The 12,973-nt window shown below is 50.2% G+C and overlaps 1 protein-coding gene across 2 annotated transcripts in view; it reads right to left on the reverse strand.

The window, feature by feature from the left end:
- Positions 1-12,687, reverse strand: part of Stk24 (serine/threonine kinase 24) — a 100,748-nt gene extending 88,061 nt beyond the window's left edge. Inside the window, exon 1 of one of the 2 annotated variants that reach the window (XM_027938779.2) lies at positions 12,428-12,687. In XM_027938779.2, the coding sequence (XP_027794580.1) occupies positions 12,428-12,469 (42 nt within the window). In that variant the 5' untranslated portion in view covers positions 12,470-12,687. The remainder of the gene's footprint in view (positions 1-12,427) is intronic. The other variant, XM_027938780.2, reaches the window with a different exon arrangement.
- Between the last annotated feature and the right edge of the window lie 286 nt (positions 12,688-12,973).

The following is a 12,973-nucleotide window of genomic DNA, read 5'->3' on the forward strand; positions in this document are numbered from 1 at the left end:
TACCAGCTGACAAAGTCAGATTACAACAGAAAACAACACATTCTACAGGCACACTTTTAAACACACACATGCCGGGTGCAGTGGCACACACCTGTGATACCAGAGACTTGGGAGGCTAAGGCAGGAAGGTTCCAGTTTGAAGACAGCCTCAGTGATTTAGCAAAGCTCTAAGCAACTTAGTGAGACCCTGTCTTAAAATACAAAGGGCTGGGGATGTGGCTCAGTGGTAAAGTGCCCCAGATTCAATCCCCAGTACAAAACATACACACACATATATAAATGTATGTATCTGAGGAGGTGCCAGGGGCTTCTCAGCCTGCTCTCAAAAAAAAAAAAAAAAAACTGTTCCACTTAACAGTAATATATCCAAAGGAGAGGAACCAGGCACATCTCTGGAAAACTGTTCTTCTACTCAAAATTGCTTTAAACTAGATGACTGCTTTAACATCTGACTCTGCTTCAGGCCTCCAAGAGAATGAACTGTGCCACACCACACACCTGCTGTGGCCCCAGTGGCGAGGCCTGCACACTCATGCCTCCTGTTAATTCAGAGGGAAACCGGCAGCGGCCTGTGGAGCCAGGCCAGGAAAGCAGCAGCTTCACTCCATATAAGCACTTCATCTTTTCTCAAAGACAGCACAGAGAAAAGCATTCTGAATGACACAAAACTGTTTTAGCAAGATTTGAGACTCTTCATTAACAAAGAACCAGATCTTCTTAAAGGCCTTTGTAGACAGTCAATCCCTAACTCTGTAGGGTGCTTTTTTTTTTAATTGTGGTTTTCTGTTGGGGGAGGGGTAGTTAGTTGTAGATAGACAGAATACCTTTATTTATTTATATGTGGTGCTGAGGATCAAATCCAGTGCCTCACACATGCTAAACAAGCACACTGCCACTGAGCTACAGCCCCAGTCTCAATGCTATTTACTCTTGTATGTGAAAAAGCACACAAAATACTTTTCTAATTCCTCATGTTATGAAAAACTGTTACAAACCTCAGAAACATTACAATACACTTTAAAAAAAAAAAAAAATCAAGTCTTCTCCCACCCCCCCCCCAAAAAAAAGACTTCAAATAGAAGCTGGTAAGAGCAAAGATGATTCCAACTGATTCAAGAGGGCCAGTGCATACATGGACATGTACATCATTTTCTCAATTACAAATTAAATCAATTATTTATAGCCCAAACATTATAAAAAGTCCCCTGTTCTGGGTTTTCCCCCAGGTCTGAAATCCTTGGTGAAGTGCTACACACAACAGCTATGAGAAAAGAGTATTGACTCTGACCAGCGAGCCCAAAACTCCCTAAGTGGAAAAGCCACCGAGGGTCTCACTCATCACTCAGTCATCCCACAGTCCCCCCGGGGATGGGCAAGGGGACTGTGACCTAGCACTGTGGAATAAAAGTGCTTCCCCAAAAGGCAGCGAAACAAAATCCCTCAGAGCTCACAGGGGCTACAGGGCAAAGGAGCCCAGTGGGACGATGTGGACTCACCCCCAGAGCTGAGCAGGGAAGGTCTCAGGGACACACCACTCTGCTTGTGAGGAGGCATGAGGGGAACTGACCCAGCCAGAGGTGGCCGAAGAGCAGGGAAGAGAAAGCTGGTATTAACCAGGGCTTTGACTTGCAGGCTGGCATTTATATTGGATCAGGAAGCACCATGAAGCCACAAAGGTTCTTGATCAGGAAGCAGCAAAATGAAGACCCCACTTGAGGGAGGCACTTCTGTGAAGACCATCAGGTCAGGGCCTCTGCTCCACTCTGGGGTTTCCCAAAACAAACATGGAACCCAAGCTGAGAGGTGCAATCCCAGGTCTAAAGGACAAGGAGCACACCTCTCCCTTGGACCGCTGTGTATGAGTTTAGAAATAGACGCTAAAATAGCGAAGGCTCCAAGTCTCACAGCCCTAAGGCCTCTCTCTTCCACTCCACAAGCTGGACGGGTGGTTCCAAAGTCACTGGAGAAGCTGCTTTTCAAATGGACAGGACTGTAGTGTGATGACAGCGGGAACCAGGGAGATCTACGGATCTTAATTCTCTAGGGAGGAATCCTCAAAGTGTGGTCCTGGAGGCAGCAACACAACTGGAAACTTGCTAGAAATGCAGCAGCTCCAGGCAGCTTCCCTGGGTTAGGTGGCAGGGTAACTTTTTCAGTTGCTGCATCTTCAAGGCAATAAATAGAAGCAAGTGAAAGACTCCCGTCCCACCCTCAGGAGAGCTTAAGGGCTGGGCAGAGATAATGGTGATAAAGGACTAAGGATCCACACCCACCATCCTAAATTCCAGGAAGCCAATAAAAGTCATAATGGAGCAAAGCTCCCCATCAAGAGAAACTGCAGAGCCCTGAGGGGAGAGACCCAACTAAAGGCCTGAAACTCCACAGGTGGATTCACCCAAGACTGCAGGCTCAGGTCCAGCCACAGACAGGCAATGACCAGCTAGCTACCTTGTATGCAGGCAGCCCACCATCCACAAGGAGGCCAGGCCACCCTTGGCAGGCCACCCTCAGCAGCACTGGGCACATGACTCACAACAAGCACCACCTCCACAGCTGCCAGGCGCCTGCCACAGTGAGGAGCAGCCCCACCACCACCTCGCAGTGAAGACAGTGGCAGCAAGAGCACCCCAACACCAGCCCTGCACCAGACCACACCTGAGGGCGTGGCAGGAGGAATCTGAAATACCTGGCAGGAGCCACCTGAAGGAGGAAGAGAACACAGGCTGGTCCTGCAAGCCAGGGCTCTCCCCCAAGCTGTGCTGCTTTCCAGGTGAGAACTGGCCACTTCAGAATCCAGAATCGGCCACACTCCATCCAACTGTAAAACTGCTGCCAGAGCCCGTCCCAGCAGGAGCCCTGCGGAGTCCACCAGGACAAGGAGCCGGGCCCTTACTATGCAGTGAGTCCCCTCCCTATGAGGTTTCCCTCCGAAGAAGACAACAAATCTTAAAAGATTTGTATTTTCCAGAATGACATAAATACAGCCAGGCCAAAGGCCCGCTCACTTTTTCCACCCAGCCAGTGCAGGAACCAGAGGGAAGAGGAGGGAAAAATGAACGCCCCCTACTGGCAAGAGCTGCTCAGGTAATTCTGCACCCTCTCACGTCTTTTCCTTATTGGATCACTTCTGAAGGCTTGTTTGATACAGTGAGCCTGCCTCAAACACAGAGACAATGTTCAGACAACACTTTCCTTTCTTCATCAGGAGTTTAACAACTTGGAATTCCCCACACTGAACATGTTTTCAAAGTTCTCTGAAAACTGTGTCTAAAATAACTGCTGGCCAAGGGTCAGTCCCCAGTTCTGGACTATTTTTCATTTGTAGTCAGGTTTACTGCTGTGAATTTCTACCCAAGAAAGTACTTTGCTCTTAAGCAGGGAATGGTGCTAGCCAGCCCCCCAAAGAGCAGCTCTCTTGGTATACACATGCGCCCTTCAATCCTCCACCCATGGAGGCCTCAGTATTTAGAATGTCGTGCTGTGCTGGGCCCAGGGAGGCAGAGGCAACTCCTGTCATTTGGGAGTCTGCAGCCCTGAACGTGCCCTGGCAGCTATCCACATCTGTGGCACTTCTGTACCCAAGTCTTTCACTGACCGTCACGGAACATGCAGCCACACTGCTACTGCCCCAGCCCTCACGGGAAGCACATGCTCAATTCTGATCCATGGGCTGGACCCCAAAATTTGTTCAACTGAAGCAAACATGTCCCCAAGACCTGATAGGACTTCTTGAAATGACTCTGTGCCCACAGAACCATGGGTCAGAAAATGAGAAAATCAAGAGAAGCCTGTTAGGGAGGTGGAGGTCACTGACTAGCAGATGGAAAATAAGCGTTTATTTATATCACCATTTATTTACAGAGACAAAATAGGCAGAATCACATGATGAAGAGATCAAGGCTCAGGAGTCCCTCCCACCTTCAGGCACAGAACAGTCTCTGGACCCTGGAATTCACTCCACCCACCGAGCCCTCTACCCATTCACCAATAAACTGCAGCAGAGTGGCCTGGAGATGAAGAAGAACAGACCAGGGGTCAATCCTGAACCCACGAAAAATATCATAAAGGGTTTTTCTCTTTTAAAAAAAAAAAGTCTAAAAACACCCAGATGCTAGAACAGTGACGAGATGCTAGGAAGCAAGTGGTAGTTAAAAAGATGGGTTAGAAAAAAAAAAAAGATGGGTTAGAGGGAGACGTCTGAGTCCACCTTGTGCTGCTACACAGAACATCATCCCTGGACAATTTACAAAGAGGTGTCTCTCACAGTTCTGGGGCTGAAAGGTCCAAGGTTGCAGGGCCACATCTGCAAGGGCCTTCCTGCTGGGTGGTCATCACGTGGCCAGAGCAGGGGCAGGGCAGCTCAGCTCTCTTCCTCTTCTCAAAAACCACTACCCCATCCTGGGGGCCGCACCCCAATAACCTCATCTAGCCCTGATTACTTCCCAAAGGCCCCATGTCCAGATAACATAAAGAGTCCAATTTCAGGATTAAGTTCCAACACAAGAACGTTGGGGGCCGTGTTTAACCCACAGTAGACGATAAATCTAAACTTCAGGTGCAGAAAGCAGAGAACCAATTTAATTGCGGGGCTCAGTCCCTGAAACTCAGTAACTGGCAGCACCAGATGCCTCCGCAGAGGTACCTGAATTCAGAGAATCAGTGTGAGAAAGTCAGTTAATGAAGTGGCTGGCAGACAGACAGATAGACGGCCTGCCTGCTCCTCACCACCCGCTTCCCGTCAAGGAAATACTCAAGACATACGGACAGGAAGGAAACCACAGGCTCTGGCCCAGGCAACAGCAGACTCCAGACACTGTACCCACACCAGTCCTCCTCCATTCAGCACTCAGTGGGCACAGGACTGCCAGCGAGAGAGAGGAGCAGCAGCAGCCCAAGTGGGCCCTTAAGAAAAAAGGGGGTCCCAAGGGAGGATGACGGAAGAGGAGAAAGTGCCTGAGCCATTCCCAACCGCCTGTCAGGAAGAAGACCTGACAGCCCATGATTACAAGTCCCACGTGAGGGCTTGGCAGGCCCCACTCACAAATAGGAGTGGGCATTCAAGGGTGGCCTCCACCATGAAAAAGAAGACCAAGCCCAAGAAGGGGGAAGAGAGTCAAACTCCGGAGATAAAAACAGGTATTTCACATTAAAAAGGAAAAAGACACTACAATAAAGGGACATTCAGAGAACCAAGAATTTAAAAGATCAAGAGCAGGAGGGCTGGGTACAGCGTAGCTCAGAGTACAGCACCTGTCAGCCATGCACGAGACTCTTGGGTCTGACCCCTAGGGGACACACACACACACACACACACACACACCCCCCAAAGCAGGAATGAAACAGTCACTACAAGATTTGGAAAAGTTGAGACAGAACTCAACTCAGAAAGTGGAGTGAAATAGACAATGAAAATAGATTTAAAAGGATAAGAATGAGGATCCACCCAGAAAATGGAGGAACAGGAGCACCAAAAAAAAAAAAATCAATAAAAGACCTTAGTTCCAGCGGTTCAGGAGGCTGAGATGGAAGGATGGCAAGTTCAAAAGAGCTTCAGCAACTTAGCAAGGAACTTAGCAACTCAGCAAGATCCTGTCTCTGAACAAAATATAAAAGGGGCTAGGGATGTGGCTCCTGGGTTAAGCAGCCCTGGGTTCAATCCCCAGGACCAAAAAAACAAACGCACTGTACCCGTCAAAGAGTCCACCAAGACAGCCCTTCAAGACACAACGGACAATTCCCATCTTACTGGGCTTAGGTGCAGAGTCCTAACGGCTAGACCACGGGGACCAAGGCCTTCAAAATTCTGCACTCTTATCCACCAATGACTCTGTGCCATGCCAAAAGTGCCAGAATAAAGACCTCTTAAAACATCAGTGTCCTGCAAGATACCAAAAGGTGATGGCAGGAGATACAGAACACAGGACATCGGCCTAAGAGAGCAGCCAAAGAATCCAGGGATGAAGGCAAAGAAAGATCAGAGGGGCCAGTCCAGAGAGGCGCAGAGCGGAGGCTCCAGAGCTCCCCCAGGGAGGAGGAACACACTGTCCCCACCACCTAAACTCCCAGGACAAGCTGCAACACCTGGGGAGTGTTTGGGGTTCTAGGTACATTCACAAAAAATAAAATAAAAACAACCCACAACAACTTCCGAGGGAGGTCCGAGAGCAGTCACGGTCACTAGCCAGCTGGGCTGTGCGCACCTCCAGAGCTGCCCTGTGACTCCATGGGGAGGGCAGGGGTGCCTGGGAGTGAGGGGACAACAGGCCGAGCCTCCACCACGCAGCCCTGGCTGCACCCAGAGCCTGAAGCCAACAGGAGCAGCAGCTCTTCAAAGTCTTCATGAACTAAGGAGCAACAAGGAAAATTCAGCTGGGGGAGACCAGGGCTGCCTCCGGGAGAGGCATGGAGGCAAGGACGGCGGCCGTCTCTCCCAGCAAAACTTACACAATCAATCCATATTTTTCAATTAAACTAAACAAAATTAAACAAAGGATGTGGCCCGACAACAGCCCTTTCAAATCTTAGGGCCTAAAATTCTCTTTAAAAACAGGAAGAGACTTATAATAGGAAGATAAACCCCAGCCACAAGCTCAGTAAGCATTCACATAAACTTAAAACGTTCCCACCATTTAGTCAGGTATGAATAGGGCACGCAACAAAAAGTTTCGTTTTCTGAACAAAAACCCTCAGAAAACACACAAGGGAAGGGGCTGGGGTTGGGGCTCAGCGGTAGAGCGCTCGCCCAGCACGTGCGAGGCCTGAGGCCCTGGGTTCGATCCTCAGCACCACATAAAAATAAATAAATAAGGGTATCGTGTCCATCTACAACTAAAACATAAATATTTTTTAAAAAAACACAAGGGAAGGTCTCTGAGGTCAACAGGGTCATTCTCTGTGGACATCGGTGCCTCAGTAATCAGAAGCACGGGGAGTTTGATACAATGTAGAAAGCAAAGGTACATCTTGTTCTATCTTTCCCCAGTCTAAGCCTTGGAAACCAGGGAGCAATCTAGGATTGGGGAACTCCTGTTCACCCCAAGAGCCAGGTGTTCTAATAGCCACATTTTTTTCTTTTTCCTAAAGCATCTGGCACAGGATCCCACTGCGAAAACCTGAGTGATGACAAATGGCTACAAGTGACGGGCTGGAGGACATGGCTCGCTCCAGGCGGCAGGGATAAGAGTGCAGCTTCTATTTCCTGCACTCACTGGCCACAAGATCCCATTAGTGTGGATGGCGAAAGGCTAAGGCACACAAAAAAAAAAAAAAAAAAACAGAGCAGGGAGGGTCGGGTGTGGCCTGCTTCCGCAGGTTCGGACTTTTCAAGCAGCAAGGCTGAATCACAGGGAAATTGCCCAAATAAAGAGCTAAGTGGCCAGAGACCATAGGCCTCCACCCTGGCTTAGAGGGTGTGCCGTGTAGAACAGGCTGCAACTGGCAGGCTGGGTCCTAGGCTGACCCCTGGCCCAGCATCCTTCACCAAGGGCCACCTCAAAAACATTATCAGCCTGCACCAGGAAACAAGCAGCTCAGCCTCACTGCTAGACACAGAAGAGCACCAAAACCACCGGATGACAGGACGGCCCCCACGCTGGCCATAAGAGCCTCCATGGGGACACTGCACCCTTGGTGACCTATAAAAACCTCACATGACCAAATCCTTCTTGAAGGGCACTCCATTCTTTGTGACCTACTAGCAAGAATGTTCCCTGATCCTGGATTAGAACCCAAATGCCCAGGACTACTCCAAAAGTTACTGTAACTTTCCTTTTTGAATCTCCCACCTCCATCCTACAAACAAAAAACACTTTCAAGCAAAACAAATTCTTACCATTGTTACATTTTACTGATAAAGAGGGAACATGAAGCATTGGCACAGTATTTTAAAAACTTAGAGGGCAACTAATTTTGACAGGAAAATTGGCCTTCATTTTCCTCATTACTCTGGGGCAGCAGGAAAAGGCCATAAAGCAAGGGGGTAAGAACAACAAAAGACTATGAACTATTCACTGAGTTCAAATCGCCAAGGTCTGCATGAACCCTGCTAACAAGTCCATCTTGGCTGCCCAGGAACACCCGATTCCCCACCCTTGGCTACCCTGGGCCTCCATCTCAAGTACTGACACCTGCTAAGATAACACTCAGCCTGCCCCAGAACCCACCTGGGTTGGCCTTGTCCACCACCTACACCTGAGAAAGCAGGTGGCCCAAAGACCATTATGCTCATATGCTCCAAACTGGGCCAGACCTCCTGCCACCCAAGACCCAGGCCTTGCCCCAGCAGACCTGCAGGCCCTCCCTGGACCCCCCTACTTCTACTCTGAGATTCAATCCAACTCTCCAAAACTGCCTCCCAAGCCAGTGGCTTGTGCTGTGGCCCTCAGTCACTGCAACTGTCTTAGGGCACTTGCCTGGCACCAGGCTGCTGACCTCTTGAGGACAGGGACCTATACACAGGTCCACAGCTCCTGGTGCCATCCATCCCTGCAGGCTCCCCTGTCTAGAGTGGAGCTGTGAGACACTGGACCTCATCCTACAGTTCAGCCTCACCTCACGTAGCTCTCAGAACCTAAATCTCTTGCCATCACTGAATGTCCACACTCAGAGACACCTGACAATCCCCCAGGGAACGTGGGCAGGCATCTGCTAAGGAAAAGAAACCATGGAAATGTGACGTGCAAGGGAAAAAGTGCAGCAGCACTCAGGCCACAATTAAACGCAGCTGTCCTCTCCCAGACTTCCAAACTCAACACTCTCTTCTCACGATCCCAGTGCAAGGGGCCTCTCAGAAAAGGTCTGTTTCTCCAAGGAGCCAGGAAAAGGAGAGGGGGAAGGCCAGGGACAGGATGATGTCAACAAGCAGAATCTTGTTGTTCAGCTATTCCTCTAAATTGTCTGTACTTACAAATATGGCAGTATCGGAAATTTATGATAACCTCAAAACCCGCTGAATTAACTCACACTCTGGTACACAAATACCTGATCTAATTAGTGTTTTTTCAAACCATGGGTCAGGAACCAGTGGGCTGTGAAATCAATTCAGTATTGCAACCAGCTCCTCTTTTTAAATAAAATGTATCACAAAAGTACACAGCTAACAGTAAAGAACAGAACTATCTCCTGAAAGTTCAGTTTCTGGCTTGGATGTAAATGCTACTTCTAACCGGCATCACAGTCCAGAAAAGCTGAAAGGTGGCTGGAAAATTCTGTTTAAATCACAAATTCTTTTTAAATCACAATTTATGCAAATTCAAAGCTGATGGCTGCTCCCACCTCCAACTGAAGCTTGCTTTTAATTTGAATTGAGTAAAACAACAAATGTTCAATGAAGGACAGGGCGTACTTACTGCCACCAATCAAGCAAATTTCTTTATATTTATTCATAGTTACTACATTCAGTTCATGATTTCTATTTTCCCCCATGCTAATATAAAACCGGGGTGTGGGAGGAAAAACAGGAAAGACCTCAGCAACCTTCATTAACATTTACTAAAGATGGTAACCCACTTGCTACAGCAGTCAACCTAGAACTTCTCACAAGAGCATTCAACAATGGCTCCTGCCTGTAGAAATAAAAAAAAAAAAAAAAAATCTATTTCTAATTTCTTCGCCAAATATAATCTGGAATATAATGACTGTAATGTTTGCAAAAGTAACAATAATGGCATGGTGGGTGGGAGTATGGTCTTCAAGGCAAGAAAGACCTGGTTTCCAATCACAAATCTGCCACAAAATACCCTATCTTACCTTGGTCCATTCATTTGCATTGGTTTCCATGGTTATAAAATGGTTAAAATAATACCTATGTCTCAGTGGTACCAACAAGAATCGTAAGAAGGCTAAGTACGATCTGCAAGACACGAAAAATGGTCTTCAGACTAAAATGTTCCTCATTCTGGCTATTTTATAAGCATTCCTGCCCAGGCCACCTAAATTCACTCTGTAGTCTTTCCGAAACATTTAAGCCAACTCCTTAACAAGCCGAGGTCAGGACGTGAGGACGGAGGAGGGATCGGAGATCCATCCCAGAAGGGAGGAGTACTTCTCTCCAGTTTTATCTCTGCCAAGGGTCAAGGCCAGGTGTGCCTTTAGTGCAATCCTCATCCACAGCTTCCAGGGGAGGCCCTGGCAGCAGCAGCAGCTGCTAATTCCTAAGTGTGCTTGTTTTCTGGAGGGATGGGAGAAGGAGTGTTATTCCCCAAATGGTACACCAAAAACTTACACAGTTTGTGAGTGTACGTAAGCACAGGGATGACTGTCAGAAGCCACTTTCACACCTCTAACACTCCAACAGCTGAAAAACTGGTCTTTCCTATGGAGAAAAATTTCATCTTTAAACTCAGAAAATAAAAACTCCTGCCTGTAACATCACCTAGGAAATGCACTCTTTTTGAGAGGTGAAGTTATTAAAGAAAATATATCTTCTTTTCTCAAGATGAGGTATTTTGGCCCACTCCTAAAAAAGAAAAAAAAAAAAAAAGCCCTAGACCATAACTACCTGGTGTCCATGGAATACTAACTTCAGAGCACTAGCCACAGGGGCTTTTTACCTTTTTGGTAAAGGGGGGGGGGGGGGGGGGGGAATTGAACTCAGCAGGGGCACTCAACCACTAAGCCACATCCCCAGCCCTATTTTTATTTTATTTAGAGATAGGGTCTCACTGAGTTTCTTACTGCCTCACTTTTGCTGAGGCTGGCTTTGAAATCATAATCCTCCTGCCTCAGCCTCCTGAGCCTCTGGGATTACGGCCTGTGCCACTTTGCAGGGCGCTTGCTTTGTACCTTTTCAAACTGATTCACTTTCCACGAAGGTTGAGCACCTAAGTAAGTGAGGGCATTTGTGCTTAGATTACAACCTGATTAACACATTATAAAAATCAGTCTAAAGGAAATATTGATAAAACTTTTAAAATCATTCCAAGAGACCTTTCTTGCTCTATAGACAAGAAATTATTTTACACCCAGCTCACCAGGCCTTCAGGCCTCTAAATTCAAACAAGCAGGAGCTTTAGGAAATAACAAGAACTACATCTGATTTTTACCTAGCAATCAACACATAAAATGTAAAACTCTTTTAGATAAGATTTAGGAACATTCTTCGAGTATCTTCCCATTCATGATTCCTTTAAAAAAGAGCAAACTTGGATTAAAATCCTAACTGCCATTAAAAGTAGTAACTTTGATTTCCTATTTTTCTAGGTTTCAAACCAGAACAATGAAATTGTTTTCTTTTTATGATTAGAGAGAGAGAGAGAGAATATGAATATGATCTCTCTGGACGAGGGTCTCAGATTCCTGCTCCTCAGAGCCAAGGTCTAGGCATCCTGCTTCTGGGCCCTGGAGTCAGAGGAAGGAGCTTGTTGCTATCCATATTAGAACAAATAATCCAGGAGGATATTTTTGGTTGTTTTCTTAAAGCTCTTCTGTTCACTGATTTAGCTCCAATGCTAGGAAAAGTAAAACTTTAATGGCATGCCCTAACTGTACCATGCGACTTTAATCCCACTTTGTTACCATTTGTGAGTTTACAAACATTACAAGTTAGCCAAGGATGCTGTTTCCCCACTCCCAAAGGGTTGAAAACAGTCCCCTAAAGCGAAAAAACTTTAATGCATTCTTGTACATTTGAAATTCAACTCCTCTGATTCCCCCAAAGAGTCACTGGCAGGCCAAGATGCCACAAAGTATCCACAGAGAGGTCTGCTGCAAGGAGCTCCTCTCCGTGCCAGCAAGGTCTCAAAGTGAAAGCCCAGCGCCCGGCACTGGCTGGCTGGGCCAGGCCCCGGGACGCTCCAGCTTGCGGTCCCAAGAATTCCCCCTTCCCGGTTTGCAGGCTCGCACTTTCCCCTCGGCCCGCCCAAGAACCAAAGGCTCCAACCCAGGGCAGCCAGGGGACTCGGCTGCACCTTCCTGCACCCCGCCCTGCCGCCTGCTCCGCGGGGCCGCGCGGCCCGGGACCAGTCACTGGGGCGCGCTCCCAGGTCCCCGCCCTCCGCTCAGTCTTCCGCCCGGTGGCTCTGGGGGTCCTGGGGGTCTCCTAGGAGACAGACTCCGGGGGCCCGGGCCCTGGCCTGCCCAGGGACCGAGCGGGGCCTCCAAGGGCATTTATTCACATCCCTTCTCCCCGGGGATGGGGCCGACGCCGGCCTGCAGCTCCGAGTTGGGGACCGAGGCGAGCGCCGAGCGCGAGGCGCCGGCAACGCACATCGCGACCCAGGCCGTGGTCCCCAGGCCCCTCCACTCTTACGCACACCCGAGACCCGGCCGCCCGCGCCGGCGAAAACCGGGGGACTCGGGCCCGACGTGGCCAGCGGGCCCCGGCGCGACCCCGGAAGGGAGAGCGTGGGGGGGGGGGCCGTGTTTACACCGCCAAGTTGCCGGCTTCCGCCGGCCCGCATCCCTCCGCCCCGGCGGCGCCCCTGCCTACCTGCATGCCCGGCAGGCCCGACTGCACCGGGGAGTGGGCCATGGCGCTCCGGACGGCCACTTCCTGGCACGGGACGGCCGGACCGCGGCGATCCGCGCGGGCGACAGGCCCGCGGGCCGCGCGGGAGCCCGAAGCCACCGCAGCCCCGGCGGGTCCCGGCCGGCCGGGTCTCAGCGGCGGACGGCGGGCCGCGTCTCCATGCACGGAGCCGGGAGGGGCTGCGAGGGGCGCGGGGCCTCGCGCGAGCTGCTGCTGCTGCTGCTGCTGCTACCGCTGCGCCGCCGCGGTGCTCGGCTGCAGCAGGGCGGCCTGGGCCCGCTCGCGCTGGCCGCCTGGAGCCGGAGTGGGCGCGCACAGCCCGCCGAGCCCGCGAGCGCCGAGCGCCGCCGCGCCCCGCCCCGGCCCGGCCCCCGCGCCCGCCCCCGCGGCCCGGCCGGGGACCCCGCCCCGCGCTTCCGGGAGGGGGAGGGGGAGGGAGGCCGGCGGCCGCCGGGCGCCCTAGGCCGCAGCCGCCGCGCCGCCGCCTGGCGCGCGGGCCGGGTTCCG

The sequence above is a fragment of the Marmota flaviventris genome, chromosome 4, assembly GCF_047511675.1.
Source record: "Marmota flaviventris isolate mMarFla1 chromosome 4, mMarFla1.hap1, whole genome shotgun sequence".
NCBI classification, from domain to species: Eukaryota; Metazoa; Chordata; class Mammalia; order Rodentia; family Sciuridae; genus Marmota; species Marmota flaviventris.